Source organism: Nycticebus coucang, chromosome 8, assembly GCF_027406575.1.
Source record: "Nycticebus coucang isolate mNycCou1 chromosome 8, mNycCou1.pri, whole genome shotgun sequence".
In the NCBI taxonomy this organism is placed as follows: Eukaryota; Metazoa; Chordata; class Mammalia; order Primates; family Lorisidae; genus Nycticebus; species Nycticebus coucang.
Window position 1 is genome coordinate 87,027,600 of NC_069787.1, and position 17,793 is coordinate 87,045,392.

The 17,793-nt window shown below is 37.8% G+C and overlaps 1 protein-coding gene and 1 pseudogene across 4 annotated transcripts in view; both read right to left on the minus strand.

Moving 5' to 3' along the window:
* Positions 1 to 17,793, minus strand: part of ULK4 (unc-51 like kinase 4) — a 663,197-nt gene that overhangs the window by 630,117 nt on the left and 15,287 nt on the right. For all 4 annotated transcript variants that reach the window (XM_053600787.1, XM_053600785.1, XM_053600786.1 and 1 more), the window contains 5 exons: positions 16,351 to 16,513; positions 9,673 to 9,774; positions 8,681 to 8,764; positions 6,825 to 6,900; positions 2,509 to 2,601 (listed from right to left, as the gene is read on the minus strand). In XM_053600787.1, the coding sequence (XP_053456762.1) occupies positions 2,509 to 2,601; positions 6,825 to 6,900; positions 8,681 to 8,764; positions 9,673 to 9,774; positions 16,351 to 16,513 (518 nt within the window). The remainder of the gene's footprint in view (positions 1 to 2,508; positions 2,602 to 6,824; positions 6,901 to 8,680; positions 8,765 to 9,672; positions 9,775 to 16,350; positions 16,514 to 17,793) is intronic.
* On the minus strand, positions 12,909 to 14,159 carry LOC128592345 (60S ribosomal protein L4-like; annotated as a pseudogene).

The window sequence follows — 17,793 nt, forward strand, 5'->3', positions numbered from 1 at the left end:
CTAAAACCATCAATGAGTTTGTCTTTATTTATCCCTTTTATCATAGTATTGCCGCGTCTGGACTCAAAGGCAATAAGTGGAGAAGAAAGAATCCAAGAAGCAGTCCTCTATTTTTGTTTCAAGGAATGGGATAGAGAGGAGATAAAACCCAGAGCAGTTAAGGAAAACATCCTAGTTTTGTTTTTTCTTTTTTTTCTTTCTTCTCTTTTGTCATGCCCAGCCTCTGGGGATGGGCACACTTTACTCTGACCAGAGAGGTATGTTACCAAGAACCTGAGGCAAACTGCTCTGCTCTCTGTTTTTCTCTCTCATTGTCCTCCTGCCATGTGACAAAAACCATAATATGTCACAACCAAGAAGGGTTTCTTCTGGGAATGCAGGGAAGACTCCATGTTTGAAAATCAATTAATGTAATCCACCAGAGTAAGAGCCTAAAGAAGAAAGGCCACATGATTACCTCAAATGATAGAGAAAAAGTATTTACCAAAATTGAACATTCAGGCTCAGCACCTGTGGCTCAAGTGGCTAAGGCGCCAGCCACATACAACTGAGCTGGAGGGTTCGAATCCAGCCCAGGCCCGCCAAACAACAATGACAGCTACAACCAAAAAAAAAGAAAAAAAATAGCCGGGCATTCTGGCAGGCGCCTGTAGTCCCAGCTACTTGGGAGGTGGAGGCAGGAAAATTGCTTGAGCCCAGGAGTTGGAGGTTGCTGTGAGCTGTGATGCCACTGCACTCTACCCATGGTGACAGCTTGAGGCTCTGTCTCAAAAAAAAAAAAAAAAAAAAAAAAAAAAAATTGAACATTCATTCAACCGAAAAAGGACAGCTATAAAAACCTCTGGCTAGCATCGCATTAATTGAGGAAAGACAGAATGCTTTCACTCTAAAAATCAGGAACCAGGCCCCGTGCCAGATTATAAGCAATCAAAGGTGGGAGCTATAATTCAAACTTTGCAGCAGCTCCCATAGAGCCTAAAACAACGAGAACACAGTTAAAGATCGCTGGATCATAGAAACTCCAGTTTGAAAGGGATCTTAAGTAGAACTGGGACTTCTCTAACCAGAATACTAATTTTGCCAGGATCAAAATTAACAAGCAGAAAACCGGTCAAGCATGGTAGCTTACTCCTATAATCCCAGCACTCTGGGAGGCCAAGGTGGGAGGATCATTTGAGGCCAGGAGTTCCAGACCAGCCTGAGCAAAAGTGAGACCCTGTCTCTGAAAAAAAAAAAAAAAAAAGGAAAGGAAAATATTAGCTAGACATGATGGCACACACTTGTAGTCCCAGCTATTTGGGAGGTCAAAGCAGGAGAACTGCTTGAGCCCAGGGGTTTGAGGTTGCTGTGAACTATGATGATGCCTCTATATACTCTAGTCCAGGTAACAGAGTGATTCGCTGTCTCAATAAAAAATAAAAATGAAGGAAGTGAGGGAGGAAGGGGGAGAGGGAAAGAAAAAGGAAAGGAAAGGAAAGGAAAAGAAAAAGAAGAAAAAGGAAAATCCATTTATCACTGAATGACCTGAGGGGGGAAGTCAACTATGATGACTTTACCAACTACTTCTGACTTTGTTCTTTTCCAAATGCTATAACTTTGCTAAGTGTCCTGGACCAGGAATATTTTTCATTAAAAATGAAGTATATTAGGCAGGATGACCTAGGTCATGCAATAGTGACTTGCCAAATCCTAGTGGCTTAAAAATCTCGCAACTTGGGCGGTGCCTGTGGCTCAGTTGGTGGGGCGCCGGCCCCATATACCGAGGGTGGTGGGTTCAAACCCGGCCCCGGCCAAACTGCAACCAAAAAATAGCCGGACATTGTGGCGGGTGCCTATAGTCCCAGCTGCTCGGGAGGCTGAGGCAAGAGAATCGCTTAAGCCCAGGAGGGGCTGTGAGCTGTGTGAGGCCACGGCACTCTACCGAGGGCCAGAAAGTGAGACTCCATCTCTACAAAAAAAAAAAAACTCGCAACTTTATCCCTCACTCATGCACATAGCTGTTGAAAACTGGCAGGAAAGCCAGGCTCATAGAAGCCACTCAAGACCCAGGCTGACAGCAACTTCATTTTGACATTTTTCTTCCCAATTATATCTCATCAGGAGAAAGAATGTGCAAATCACACACTGGCTCTTAAAGTTTCTATGTGAAAATAACACACATCACTTCTCCTCACATTTTATTAGACAAAGCAAATCACATGACCACACCTAACTTAAAAGGGGGAATGAGATCCTAGCATTTCCTTGGGAGGCAGAAAGCCAGATGTAGTTGGTAAACAGAACTAGTGACTACCATAATAAATCAATGATTGAAGAAGAAACAATTGATCAGAAAATGAGCAAAATTAAGAACACCAAGTAATCACAATCCTTGGTTAAGCAAATGCGGTATTTTCTCTTTGGAAAGCATACAAATTCAGGTCACTGAAGTTGCATAATTAAAATAGGAATAGCATTAGTACTCTATAAATATATCCCATGGTAGTATAAAAGATACTTTTATACTACCTGAAGCTGAAATCCTCGATCCTTGATTCCTGATCTTCTCTAGCGAAAGCATTCTTCCAAAATGAATGTTGCAGTAAGCCTGTCCAAGTTAATCTTTATAAAACATAAATGTTAAAATTCTATTTTAACATGATTTACCATGGAGAATTCCCCCAAGACATGTTCCCATTACATACACTACCAAACTTTACAATTTTATAAATACCTCCATGAAAATGTACCTTTGAAATTGTTTTACATTTTACTCTTTCACTTTAGTGTGCAATTAATTGTTAGCAAAACAGTTCAAAAGCCTTAAATGGTGCAGAATGAAAGAGTCTGACAAGTACTAGTAGTCTCAGGGCTCATATTCCATAGAGCCTAACAAGCTATTTCGGGTACTCCAAACAGTATATGAAGAGTCTATGAAAAATTTGAAATTCTAAAGTAAAAATATCAGATAGTATCAATCTATAATTCTGTCATCCATTGTGTCCCAAGGGAGGCATGATTATTTCAGTTATCCTCTGACACATTTCAGCTTTGGAACTTCGCTTTTGGAACTTGCTTCAGAAATAAACAAGAATATCAGCTTCATGACTATATACATTCACACCACTGTTTAGGAGTCAAAATAATGTTACCTAGCTAGTGCCTTAAAATGCTAGGCTGTATCTAAAACACAGACTCACCTTCAAAGCATTACGGTTCATTACTAATAGAGTATATCACTAGGCATAGACAACCAGATTGGGAAAATCAGGCATGACTTAAATTTAAAACAAAAAAGATTTTATATTTGAATAATTTAATGATCCAAAATTTCTGTATTAAATGAATGTTACTTTGAGCAAATAATAAACAGAATTTGCAACCACATATGACATTCTTTTATACAAGGGCTCTTCTAATTCAAAATAGCCAAAAAGTGAAATTTACTTTTTACCCAACGTATTGGCAAAAATTAAAAGGTCAAGAAAGCCCACTGTGGTGAGAATGGGGGGGAAGGAGCTTTCTAACATGTTCCCAAAAGGCAGCAAATATAGCAAACTTTTTAATGCTCTTAACCTTAGGACAGCAATCCTACTTTAAGAAATTCATACAAAGGAGATCTCTGTCCAAGTGAACAATACAAAAAAAAAACACACACAAAAAGATATCTTCTGTAGCAAGGAATATAATATTCCAAATCAAGAAGCATTCTACATTTCTTTATTATAGATAATCGCAGGTACATTCTGTAGCTATGTAAAATTACTAAGATAGGCTCTGCACCCATAGCACAGTGGTTAAGGCACCCACCACATACACTGATGCTGGTGGGTTTGAACCCAGCCCAGACCAGCTAAGCAACAATGACAACTGCAACAGAAAAACAGCCAGGCATTATGGCAGGTGCCTGTAGTCCCAGCTACTTGGGAGGCTGAGGCAAGAGAATCACTTAAGCCCAAGAGTTTGAGGTTGCTATGAGCTGTGACACCACGGCACTCTACCTAGGGTGACATAGTGAGACTCTGTCTCAAAATAAACAAATAAAATTACTAAGATATATATGTATGCGGATATATTTCCCACACATTAATATGAAAATATCCTAGCCGGGCGTTGTGGCAGGCACCTGTAGTCCCAGCTACTCGGGAGGCTGAGGCAAGAGAATTGCGTAAGCCCAGGAGTTGAAGGTTGCTGTGAGCTGTGTGAGGCCACGGCACTCTACTGAGGGCCATAAAGTGAGACTCTGTCTCTACCAAAAAAAAAATATCCATAACACACCACAAGAGAAAAAAAGTCGGTTATGGAGTGGTCCCGTTTAAGCAAAACATTATATAATATATAGGGTTATAAATGTAGGCATATGTGAATATACCCTCCTAAACAAATTAGGTATATGTATATCCTATCAAAAGATATATAAAGATTCACTACCAAAATAACATTAATTCTGAAAGCATTCCAATATAAGTAAAGGCTTACACAAGAATCAGCATTTTCTTCTACACTTATTTTCATATATTGAATAAAAGTAGAGAATGAAGCATTTTCTATGCTACACTAAATTTATTCTCCATTTTACCCCCAAAACCTCCTCCTTTACCTGCCTCAATTATCTCATGACAGAAGCAGAACTAGAAACTAGTCACTCTTGTCACCTAGGCCAAGGACACCTCTTTCCCTATGACCTACTACCTCCTAGTCTCCCGGACCCTGTGCCACAACAGTGATTTCCAACTTACTGCCATCACTACAACACAGAAAATTCACCATGATCCCATCACCCTGTCACTTGACAACCTCATTATGACAGAATTATCATAAAAACATATCACATTAAATGTCATTGAGTTAACAATACATTAACTATCTTGACAGTATCATCTCTGGTTCAACAGTCTAAAATCATTTTAGCCTGAAATACACAATGGAGAGAAATGCACTTCTTGTATTTGAGAATTACAAGAAAATCTGTTAAACTACGAGGCAACTATTTAATACATGAAAAGAGAAACTGACTTCAGAAGTTCCTTATGATTAGAAATACCTGCAAACTGAGAGGAAAAATTCTTAATCCAAAGTCAGACTTCTTTTCTTTTAAAAAAGGTAATTTTAACAGCTATCTGTACATTAAGAAAAGCAGAAACTTAAAAGTAAATGGAAGAGAAAAAAAGATTCCACTATTCAATTACATTAAAACACCATCCCGTGTGACACTAAGCACACTGAGAGGGAATAACTGAAGCAGAGGTATGATCTGCTTGGTCAGAGGCTAAATTCATTCCAGCCACCCAATAAAGCAAAGAAGACATGATCATTAAAATCCTTTTCCTAACCATGGCATATCTGCATACTTATAAAACTTACTGTAGCTTGCGACAGAATAAATCTCATAGTGGCTCACACTTCTGTATTAAGGATATATTTATAGATTTTATCTTTCAATGAAAGCTTTTACTCTGTAATGTTATATCTCTGTGTGAATTGTGCCAGAAATATAGGGGAATTTGAACTGAAGTCATCTATTTCAAAGAATAACAGCAACAATATCCACACTTTTAGAACATAGTAGAATTTGGCCCTTTAATTGTAAGGATGAAATTTTCTTTTTATTCCAATGAGCAAATATCATTAAGTCCCTCTACTTTGGAGGGACAAAATTATACTGTTTGATTTTTTTCTCTTTTTTTATTTCATTATAACTATCCTAAAACTTGAATACATTGCCCGTGTTTGGTATTCCGTAACATAATACCTAAAGTGCCAAAAAATGTATACTCATTTTTTTTTTTTTTTTTTTTTTTTTTATTTTTGGCCGGGGCTGGGCTTGAACCCGCCACCTCCGGCATATGGGACCGGCACCCTACCCGTTGAGCCACAGGCGCTGCCCATGTATACTCATTTTTAAGAAAGGAAAAAATTATATTAAAATTGTAATACTCAAGTCACATTTGACTTCTCCAATTACAAGAGGTGCTCAAATGTGACTTACATTCATCTTTTGTTTTCTACATACTTGACATATTATAATTTAATACAGTTTTTTTTTTTCCTTTTTTAAGATATGTTTGCAGGTGGCGCCTGTGGTTCAGTGAGCAGGGCGCCGGCCCCATATGCCAAGGGTGGCGGGTTCAAACCCAGCCCCGGCCAAACTGCAACAAAAAAATAGCCAGGCGTTGTGGCGGGCGCCTGTAGTCCCAGCTACTCAGGAGGCTGAGGCAGGAGAATCGCCTAAGCCCAGGAGTTGGAGGCTGCTGTGAGCTGGCTGTGTGATGCCACGGCACTCTACCGAGGGCAATAAAGTGAAACTCTGTCTCTACAAAAAAAAAAAAAAAAAAGATATGTTTGCATTTCTTGGCACCCTCTGTATACAGGTCCCCAATGTCAAAAATGTATAGGTAAGTTCCTATTTTTGTTGGTGACTTAGCTTATAAGCTTTTTAATATTGTACTATTTTAATCTAAAATGCAGAAAGACTATTACACGTTTATATTCAAATGGATAAATTATTACCTGTTGTAATATAAGCCAAAATGCAACTATTTTAGTATTAACATAGAAGAAAAGCATAGTTTCTAATTAATTTTAAAATGCAACGTCTATAAAACTTTGAAGATGTTTTGTCTATTCTCAATATTTATAATAATTTTCTACCTTTAGCAAGTATTTATCGTCAAGCTATATATATACACATATATACATACTTTATTTAAACTATATTATACTCTCAGCGCTTTATCCTGTCTAGAAATGAGTAAATAATAGTTTTACTCTCAAAAAAATAATAATACCATCACTACCTTCTCAAAAAAAAAAAAAAAAAAAAAAAAAAAATGTACCATCCCTACCTTTTCTCAGGATCTCTTTGAAGTAACCCATCAAGCAAATTAATAAAATCTGAAGAAGCTTTAGGAAGCGATGCATCTATAACAAATTAATTTACAAAAACAAATGTGGTAAATGAACAAATACGTAATACAAATTATATCCTATATCTATATTTACAATAATAGTATCTTTAACATATAAATTGGTTTTAAGAGAACATTGAATCCATTAACAACAATTACTCAAAAACTAAGTCTTAACTAACCTCTAGTAAACTTTCTCATTATCGAATAACACCAATAAGGATCACCAGCCTGAGAAACTCAGACTCTTCTATTAATATTAATTATATCTTTTCATCTGACACATTCTTAACTTGACCAACTTTGCATTCTAATATATTAGAAAACTTGTGATCTCTTTTATTTGAAAGATTTCTAATAGAGAAATATAATAATAAACTTCACAACATTATGACACTATCCAATTCCATTAATCTCAGGTCTTGTCTTTTAAAATTACATCTATTCCACAGTCAATTCATCAGTCTATGAAGAGAAGTGGCTATGAAGACAATGACCAAAGACAATAGCTAAGCCCGCTTGAGACAAAGCAATCAAAATGGATGACACAATTGCCATCAGCGATGGCATCAGTGATCTGACCCAATCCTTAATACCATCATTCTCCGATTTCTCCTCTCTGCATAAAAACCCTTAACTTATAAGTGAAAACTGTAATTAATGCTGTATTTAAAACAAAAACATCAGAAGCCATCATTTCCAGAAACAGGAATGAATGATTTCTACAAAAATTAAGATAAAGATAGTGGAAGAAAAAAGAAATGTAACTCATTTTAAGAAATAAGACTAATTTTGAAGTATAAAGAGTTTTCACCTAGGATGAGTCCTGAAATATTAAAAATATCCTGTATTCCTATTCACGCTACTCATCACTTCTGAAAATGTTTTTCTTTTAAAAACTGACAAAATTTTTATAGAATCCTGTTTTCATTATATAGATATGTATATAGAGAGATTAATTTCTTGAAATAAAGACTAGTCTTCAATAGATCAAATGGTAACTTTACAATAATCTATTTTAAATTTCAAAAATAGCTAGAAGAGAATAATTCAAATGTTCCTAGTATAAAGGACAAATATTTAAGATGATAAACAGCATAAGAACACTCATTTGTTCTTTACAAATTATACTGAATGCATTTAATTATCACATGTACCCCAAAATATGCATATCCATTAATTTCAACAAAAAAAATATAAAAGATTGCTTCTTTAATGGTGTATAGCAAAATGTTTCACTATGTTTGTGCCTTCTTTTGTTTTTTTCTCCTTAAAATTATTGCTAATGGTTGACTGTTCCATAAACCAGTTTATCTGATTAAAGTTTCAACAGTTTTAAAGTACCACAGCTATATCTAGTTTAAAAGACTTTTAAACTTTTAAGCATAGCATTCAGATTCATCAAAATAAAGTCTAAAAAACAGCTGATTTGTTCCTATTCAAACACTAAATAGAAATTACCACACAGGGTATGAGTATAAATTAAGTAAATGATACATACGAAAAGAAATATTATATAAAGCCTTTTTAAATCATTAAACTAGACTTGTGATATAGGTACACAAAATAATTTGTGTTTTATAATAAAAGAAACTATCAATAGTACTTTGTTTTCCATTTCAGTATATCAAAATTATGACAAAGGCATTGCTAACACTTCTAAAAATATCAATTTGGGGCCATTTATAAAATATACCTTTGGGGGTTATGAATCAAAAATAGACTTAAGATAAAGGTGTATCTTTAATAAGCATAAAATGTAAGTTAACTTGATTTACCATAAGAAATCTTACCTTTTGGAGTAGGAGGCAAAGGATCTTCATATAAAATCTTCTCAACCAATTCTGAAACACTATCTGAGAAGAACGGAGGTTTTCCTGAAATCACATGAAAATTTACAAAATAAAACAGTTTGCTATCCCCAGTTAAGTCTAAACTAATCTCAATATTTTAGGATTATACAATTTACAGAAAAAAATATAGAAATAATGAATGCCTAGTATGTATGAGACCATTATCTATTTTTGTATTTCTCTAATTCAAAATTTATCATCCTAACAAATATACAAATTCATACAGACAATGACTATGATCCAAGAGTAGAGGGGCCACTCAACACAGCCAAATAATTCACATCACAGAAATATTTACAAGAATTTCTAATAATCACAGTAAACATTCCAGATGATTATCATGAAAAATTTCCTATATGTCAAAAAGTTCCTAGGAACCTACATATTCCTAGACACCAAGCAATTCTGCCAAAATTAGCATATATAAAAATTTTGGGCTCGGCACCTGTGGCTCAAGCAGCTAAGGCGCCAGCCACATACACCTCAGCTGGCAGGTTCGAATCCAGCCTGGGCCCGCCAAACAACAATGACGGCTGCAACCAAAAAATAGCCGGGCACCTATAGTCCCAGCTACTTGGGAGGCGGAGGCAGGGGACTCGCTTGAGCCCAGGAGTTGGAGGTTGCTGTGAGCTGTGATGCCACAGCACTCTACCCAGGGCAACAGCTTGAGGCTCTGTCTCAAAAAAGAAAATAAATAAAAATACTGCTGGGCATATTGGTATGCTTGGGAGGCTACTAGGTACTTGGGAGGCTAAGATGGGAGGACTGCTTAAGCCCAGCTTGGGCAACACCAAAAGACTCCATCTCCTAAAATAAATTAAAATGTAATAAAGTCATCTTTTTAACAACATACTGGTAAAAGATTTGCAAACCTTGTTATTTCATTTGTGTTAGACTAGCTTTGATGGGATGCTGAAACAGAAAATAATCACCTGAAAACATTTCATAAAGCAGACAGCCCAAAGACCAGAGGTCACTGGCGATGGAGAAGTCAGCACCCCTCATAATTTCTGGTGCTGTATATATCGGAGATCCTAAAAGCAAAGTATAAAGAACAACTCTGTTATGTATTTGTATTGTTCTCAACACAGCCCTACTGGGAAAGGCCTGGTGAGAGAAACTTCCAGGAGAAAAATGTATGCATGAACAAAATGTGTATTTCATATTTTTAAATATTTTCTAATTTTAAGGTTACCTTTTCCAAAAGATATGTAGACATGAAAAGTTTTGAAAATCCAACCAAGAAGTATGGCACATCGAGGTATTTTTTTTTTAATTGACGATTTAAATACAGACTTCAGAAATATTGCAGGTTTGGTTCCACACCATTACAATAAAGCAAATATGACAATAAACCAAGCCACACAAATTTTGGGGTCTCCCAGTACATGGAAAAGTTGTATTTACACCATAGTCTATTAAACATACAGTAGCATTATGTCTTTAAAAAAAATACATACCCTAATTAAAAAATACTTTATCACAAAAAAATGTTAAGGATCATCTGAGCTTTCAGTAAGTCAATTTTTTTGTTGGTAGAAGGTCTTGCTTTGATGTTGATGGTAGCTTCCGACCCAGGTGATGGTGTCAAAGGCTGGGGTCGCTATGGCAATTTCTTAAAATATGATAATGAAGTTTGCCACACTTCATGAAGGATTTCTCTACAGCATGCTATGTTTTTGACAGGATTTTACTCACAGCACAATTTCTTTTAAAATTGGACTCAATCCTCTCAAGCTCTGTCACTGCTTTATCAACTAACCTTGTATATTATAATATCTAAATCCTTTGTTGTCATTTCAACAATGTTTACAGCATCTTTGTTGGGAATATATTCCATCTAAAGAAATTACTTTCTTTGTTCATCCCTAACAAGCAACTCCTCATCCATTCAGTCCTGATCATGACTGCAGTAATTCAAGTTAAATCTTCAGAATCCACTTCTAATTCTAGTTCTCTGGCTATTTCCACAACATCTAAAGTTACTTCCTCCACTGAAGACTCTCAAAGTCAACTCTAAAAGGTAGAATCAACTTCTTTCAAACTCTATTGATATTTTGATTTCTCCTATGAATCATGAATATTCCTAATGCATCTAGAATGATGAATCCTTTCCAGTAGGTTTTCAATTTTCTTTCTCTAGATCCATCAGAGGAATCACTGTGACAGATAAAGCCTTATTAAACATACTTAAGTAAGACTGGGACTTCTTTAAGACTTGGAAGTCAAAATTACTCCTTAATCCATGTGCTATAGAAAGGAAGAGATATTAGCAGGCATAAAAAAAAATTTTCTTGTACATCTCCATCAGTGCTCTTGGTTGACTAGGTGAATTGTCAGTGAGTACTAATATTTGAAAAAAATCATCTCTTTCCCTACCACTACCAAGTAGTGTGGGAGCAGCAGCTCGGGTGGATTCAAGATTCAGCTTCACCCATAACCCACCACCACAGCCAAGAAGGCATTGCTTCTGGAGGTGTAATGGGCAGTAACACTGCTCTGTTAAGAGGTAAGATCCCCTTCCTCCACAAGGATCTTGCATGTGAAATATGTGAAGTTGCCAAAGCCTCAGACAGTGTCAAGCCCATCTTAGTGTGCCGGCATCCATCTCTGAGGAGTCTAGTATGCCAAGTTAGTGGAAGCCCTTTCTGCTGAACACCAAATCATCCTAGTTAAGGTCGATGACAACAAAAAACTAGGAGAATGGGTAGGTAGGCCTTTATGAATGAAGGGTGGAAACCCCATCAAATGATTGGTTACAGTTGTGTAGTGGTTAAGAACTATGGCAAGGAATGCCAGGCCATGAATATCAACAAAGAGTACTTCAAATGCAAGAAATAGACAAATAATTGTCAATTTAGCCCATGGGAAAAAAAAGGTCTCAGCAATGGGCTTAAATATTTAGTGAAAATGCTATAAACAGATGTCCTGTCACCAGGCTTTGTTGTTCCTTCTTACAGAGCACCGGTTGAGTAGATTCTGAGCATAATTCTGAAGGGTTCTAGGATTTTCAGAATGGTAACTAAGCATTGGCTTCAAGTCACCAGTTACATCAGCTCTTACTGAGAAAGTCAACCTGTCTTTTGAAGCTTTGAAGCCAGTCACTCTGTAGCTATGAAATTCTTAGATGTTTTCTCCCAATAGCAGGCTATTTTATCTACATTGAAAATATGTTATTTAGTGCAGCCATATGGTCTCAGCTAGATCTTCAGGATAACTTTCTGTAGCTTCTATGTCAGCTGCTGCTTCATCTTGTACTTTAATGTTACAGAGACCGCTTCTTTTCTTAAACTTCATGCACCAACCTCTGCTAGCTTCCAACTTTTCTTCTGCATCTTTCTCACCTCTCAGCCTTCACAGAATTGAAGACTTAGAGCCTTCCTCGGGATTAGACTTTGGCTTAAGGGAACAGTATGGTTGGTCTAAGACTTTTATCCAGCCCTTAAAACTTTCCCCCATATCAGCAATAAGGCTGTTTCACTTTCTTATCATTAATGTGTTCACTGGAGTGGCACTTCCAATGTCCTTCAAAAACTTTCCTTTGCATTCAGAAGTTGCCTAACTGGTACAAGAGGCCTAGCTTTCGGCCTATCTCAACTTTTGACATGCCTTCCTCACTAAGCTTAATCACTTCTACCTTTTGATTTAATGTGAGAGGCCTCTGACTCTTGCTTTCACTTGAACACTTACAGCCCATTGTAAAGGTTATTAATTGGCCTAATTTCAATATTGTTGTGTCTTAGGGAACATAGAGGCTCAAGGAAAGGGAGAGAAATGGGAGATTGGCCTACCAGTGGAGCAGTCAAATCACACACATTTATCAGTTAAGTTCATTGTCTTACATGGGCACAGCTCCTGGTGCCTCAAAACAATTGCTACCACAATAGTAACATTAAAGATCACTGATCACAGAATACCTTAACAGACACAGAAAGAGTCTGAAATACAGGGTGAACATAAAGTTCTTACGCAATCTGAAATAGTTGTAACTTTAAATTGCACATCAACTTTATGTCCACCCTGTATTGCAATAATTACCCAAATATGTCACAGAAATAAAGTGAGCACATGCCACTGGAAAAATGAAGCCAACAGACTTGCTCAACCCGAGTTGCCACAAACCTTCAATATTTTCCCCCCCACACTGACTCTTTGTTCAGGTCTTTATTCAAAATAAGCTGTCCCAAATGATTTGACCTTGATGGAATAAATTTAAGAGTTTATGCTGCAGACTTCCTGTGTAGATTTCTTTCTTGGTAGAAGCAGCCTTTTTTCTCTCCAGAGGCTTCTCTCCTTTCTTCACTGCTACCAGCTTCTTGCCTGCAACCCCCTTCTCATCAGACATGGCCTGCAGTGCTGCCACTGCCTTATCCACCCAAACTTTGGGATTTCTGGCCTGGTGAAGAATGGCATTCTGGCACGTGATCTTTGCATATGAGTTTAGCTTCAACACAGTTCTCAGGTTTTTCGGTGGATTTTTCTTTGGGACTCTGATGAATCTTCTTGTGTGGTGGTCGAAGAGCTCTTTGGACCTCTGGGCTTTTCAAGATTTTGCTAAGGTCTGTGTTCATTATCTTGTGCATGGGAATGTTGTAGTTACTCTTGAGAGAAGCAGCTTTTACACCAAGTGCCATACAATTCCTCTAACTTTTAGAAAGCACTTTCAATCCAAATGCAGAAATGTCCCACATGCCCACCAGGAGCAAGTTTCCTAATGTTTGGCTTGCTTACATTATGCAGAGTGATTCCAGGGATGTTCAAGCTCTAGTGATGATCTATCATCCTCATTACAGATGATGCAGAGTCCTCTGTGCTAGATATGACGGTGGTTTCTCATTTTGCCCTTGCCAGCCCTCATTTGCTGGGAGGCATACACCATTTCTGATATCATTCTAGGCCTTGAGTTTCTTAAGAAATAAAACAGCTTCCTTGGTCTTCTTAGACCCTTCAACTTTATCTTCAACCACCAAAGGAAGTTCAGAAACTTCTCAATACAATGACCTTTAGACATGAAGCAGCCAGGACAGAGCAGATGGCATATCGCTTTGAGGTCGTGTTCACTCTATGGTGCCAGTGATGCCAGGTTTGGGTTGGTGCAAACATGCAGTCTCCATGACACATGATTTCCAAAAGCATCCTGGCCAGAAAACAGAGTCCCACCACCTGGAACTCGGGGAATTCTAGCCACAGCTCTTCTAGTACTCCAGGACTCGGCACAGATCTAAGGACCTGCTAATTCATTGACAGCATATGGCTGTCTGTTGTTTTTTGCACAATTTGGTGTGAACAAAGTTCACAATATCTGGTCAAATGGGAGTGGCGGAAACAGGCCAAGTGACATTTTGGGAGCCAGAGGACTCCCCCTTTTCAGAGTATCACTGATACTCACCACTGATATCAGTGGAAGAGTACAAGCCATGACGGGGAAAGGAGCTGGCCATGCTGCTCTCCTCAATATGTTTTGTTTTTTAAAGGCATTATCTATGAAGCACAATAAAGCAAAGTGCGAAAAAATAAGGTATGCCTGTAGTCAAATTGAAATAACTTCCAGGCGGTGCCTATGGCTCAAAGGGGTAGGGCACCAGTCCCATATGCCGGAGGTGGCGGGTTCAAGCCCAGCCCCAGCCAAAAACCACAAAACAAAACAACAACAACAAAAAAAAAAAGAAACAACTTCCACTTTACTATTTCATTCAAATAGGTTAAGTTAACCAGCAATAACAAGCTCAAAATCCCACTGGCTTAATAACAAAGTTTTATTTATCACTCAAACTATATGTCCATCGTAAATCAGCTAAGGGGCTCTGATCCTGACAGTCACTCAAAGAGCCAGGCTGACAGAAGCTCCATCTCAACTCCGGCTTCCTCAGTCACCCAGGCAAAGAGAAAGAATACAGCAAATTGCATACTGGGTTTAAAATTCCTCTCTCGAAGCAACTCATACCAATTCCGCTCACAGTCTGTTGGCTTTGGCCAGGAAGAAGATCCAACCGTACTGTGTATCCAGAAGGAGAATGGGAGATACTGAGTGAACAGCACACTCAACTACACACATATACTCTATAAAAAGTCTAGAATTACACAGAAACCCCATACTTTAGAGCTAGAAAGTTCCCCTGTTCACTGATGAGGAAAACTGAAGCCTCGAGGGGTACTTAATATGCAGTAAATCACACCACAGGGCATTTGCAGAGCACCTGCCAAAACCCCGGGCCCTTGTCTCTCCCTGGTACATACTCTTTCTATTCTATCTAAAACCCCCACCGCCAGTGAAAATGTTGTTCCATGAAATAAGTAATCACCAACCATTTGGAAACAAAATTCCACTGAGTTAACCTTCCAGCAAATTTTTTCTCCAGGGCCCGTTACAGCCATATCAGCAAGCTGGTGTGTCCTGATGTGTGGCTGTAAAGTTCTCCTATGGAACATTTTTTGCCATGCTGTCACGTTTCTTGCACACATCCACTTGTTGAACACCACAGAGGGCCTACTTGCCTGCACTAGATGCTGAGGAAACAAAGACAAATAAGGCCCACAGGATGCCCCAGCACTCTCTCCAATGCCTAAGAAGTATTTCATTAACATTTGTTGAATGTGAATATCTGTCTTCCCCCATTAGAAATGTTCATTTCAGCGAGGGAAGGGATTTTTACCTGTTTGTTCACATCCATATTCTTGGTATCTAGAACATGCCAAATTAATAAATATAGAATTAACAAATAAATAAACTAAGAAATAAAGGAATAAAAAGTCCCTACATTCACGGACCAATTGGGAAAGACACACACAAAACTATATTACATGGTAAGTTCAATGATGGATTTTATTATGAAATTAATAGTAGAAAAAAAAATACCTAAGTATTCAGTCCAATAAAATCATGCCACTCAGAGAGAAAAAGATAAAAAAAGCTGAAGCCAGGAAAGGAGAACAGAAGGGCAGCCAAAAAAAAAAATAAAGGCACAGGTGTGAGTCCCTGCATGACAGGAAACTGTAAACACACTGTGTTGCTGGAACACAGGACAAGAGTGGAGACCATTTTCCTAAGTGAAATATCTCAGGAATGGAAAAATAAATATCACATATTCTCACTTATAAGTAGGACCTAAACAATGGGTATATACGGTCATAAAGTGGCATAATGGACATTGGAAACTAAGAGGGAAGGTTGGGAAGGGTAAGAGATAAAAAAGTTACCTACATTTAAAAAGAGACAGCGAAGATTGCAGCCCTATAAATCAGTCTCAACTGCAGAACATCAGCCAGCCTCTCAACACTGTTGGGCAAATATCTCGAGCCACTAGTGTGTCCCAGGCACTACTCCAAATGTTGAAAAACTGCCTCCTCATGTGCGAATGAGTGGTCCGCAGCACAAAAAGGACAAGATACAGGCTTTGTTACAGGTTCGCCAGACCTGACACAGTATTAGGTCCATATGGAAAACTTTAAGCTATAGACATGGCATTCCCATGTCACACTTCTCCTGGTCATTACTATCTTCAATATATTATTTGAGTAAGCAAAACAAAAGAGCAACATTATCTCCAAAGCACAGGACTTGGGTGGCCTGTAGTTTGAGTTAGGATCCTTAACTCTCCAGGTCCACATACCTTTGACTCTGCTTTTCATGCTTTTCTTCATTACATTTTCCCCACTATCACCTCCTCCTTCTTCTGCTGCCACCAAAGCAAAGAACTCTTCCAAATTTTCACCTTCCACTTTTGCCAAGCAAAAATTGCTAAACTTCAATGTGCCAGGGCCTTCCAAGAGTATCTGTGAAGATTAAAATACGTTTTCAGAAACAAACTCAACCTAATTTATATATCCAACAGTACGTCTTAAAATTGCACTAAAAAACTTTGAAGGCAGGTGTGGTGTCACATACTTATAGGCCCAGCCACTCCAGAGGCTGAGGCAGGAGGATTAAGCATAAGAGTTTGAGGCTACAGTGAGCTATGACTGCACCACTACACTCCAGCCTGGGAAACAAAAAGAAATCGTATCTCAAAAAAAAAAAAAAAAAGAAAAAAAGAAAAAAAATTTTTAAAGAATTTTTGAGCATTGACTTTGTGTTCCATCACAACTCAGGAAAATAAGTGCTTGTAATTTTTTTTTTTTAAGCAGCTAAAGTTACTCACACAGTGGTTCACACCTATATCTTACCACTCTGGGAGGTCAAAGGGGCTGGATCGCCTGAGCTCGGGAGTTCAAGATCAGCCTGAGCAAGAGCAAGACCCCCCATCTCTACTAAAAATAGAAAAGACAAGCCAGGCATTATGGTGGATGCCTGTAGTCCCAGCTGCTCAGGAGGCTGAGACAGGAAGATCTCTTGAACCCAAGAAACCAAGATTGCTGTGAGCTATGATGCTACCATGCTACTCCAGCCTGGGGAACAAAGTGAGACTGTCTTTTAAAAAAAAAAAAAAAGCTAAAGAAAAATATACCTGACATGAAAGAAAACCTCAGTCTTTTGGAAAAGATAAAGAATGTAAACAGAACAATCTATACTCTCCAACCTTCAATGACAACTAAAAAAGGATTTGAAAACCCACCTGCCTGAGGTGTTTATTCAAGAGAGGAAGATAATGTGGGGTTAAAACTAGGGTTTTTAAGTTAGAAACCTGGTTTTTAACCCCAAGTCCAGTACTTACTTGCTACCTGACTAATAAATTCATTTAACCTTTCTAATATTCAGCTTCTTCACCTATAAAATTGGAAAAACAATAACTCTTCAGTTATATGGAACAAAAACAGTAACTTCAGACTGCTGTAAGGATGAATTGAAGGTGTACGTGCAAAAGCTTATAACAGTTACTAGCATGTGATAAGAGCTCGGTCTGTTAATATAATTTCTGCCTAGAAGTTATCTATTGATTGTTGAAACCATGCCAAGAACCAGTGTTCCATTAGTTTTATCATTTTCTCTAGAATCATTAAAAGTATTTCCCAGCAGTTCCCACGGGTCAGGTGGCTTTGTGATTTTTATAAGGCAATTTGAAGTTAACCCTTAACTTTTAGTTACAAATACTAAGGATGTTTGTTGGTCTACAACA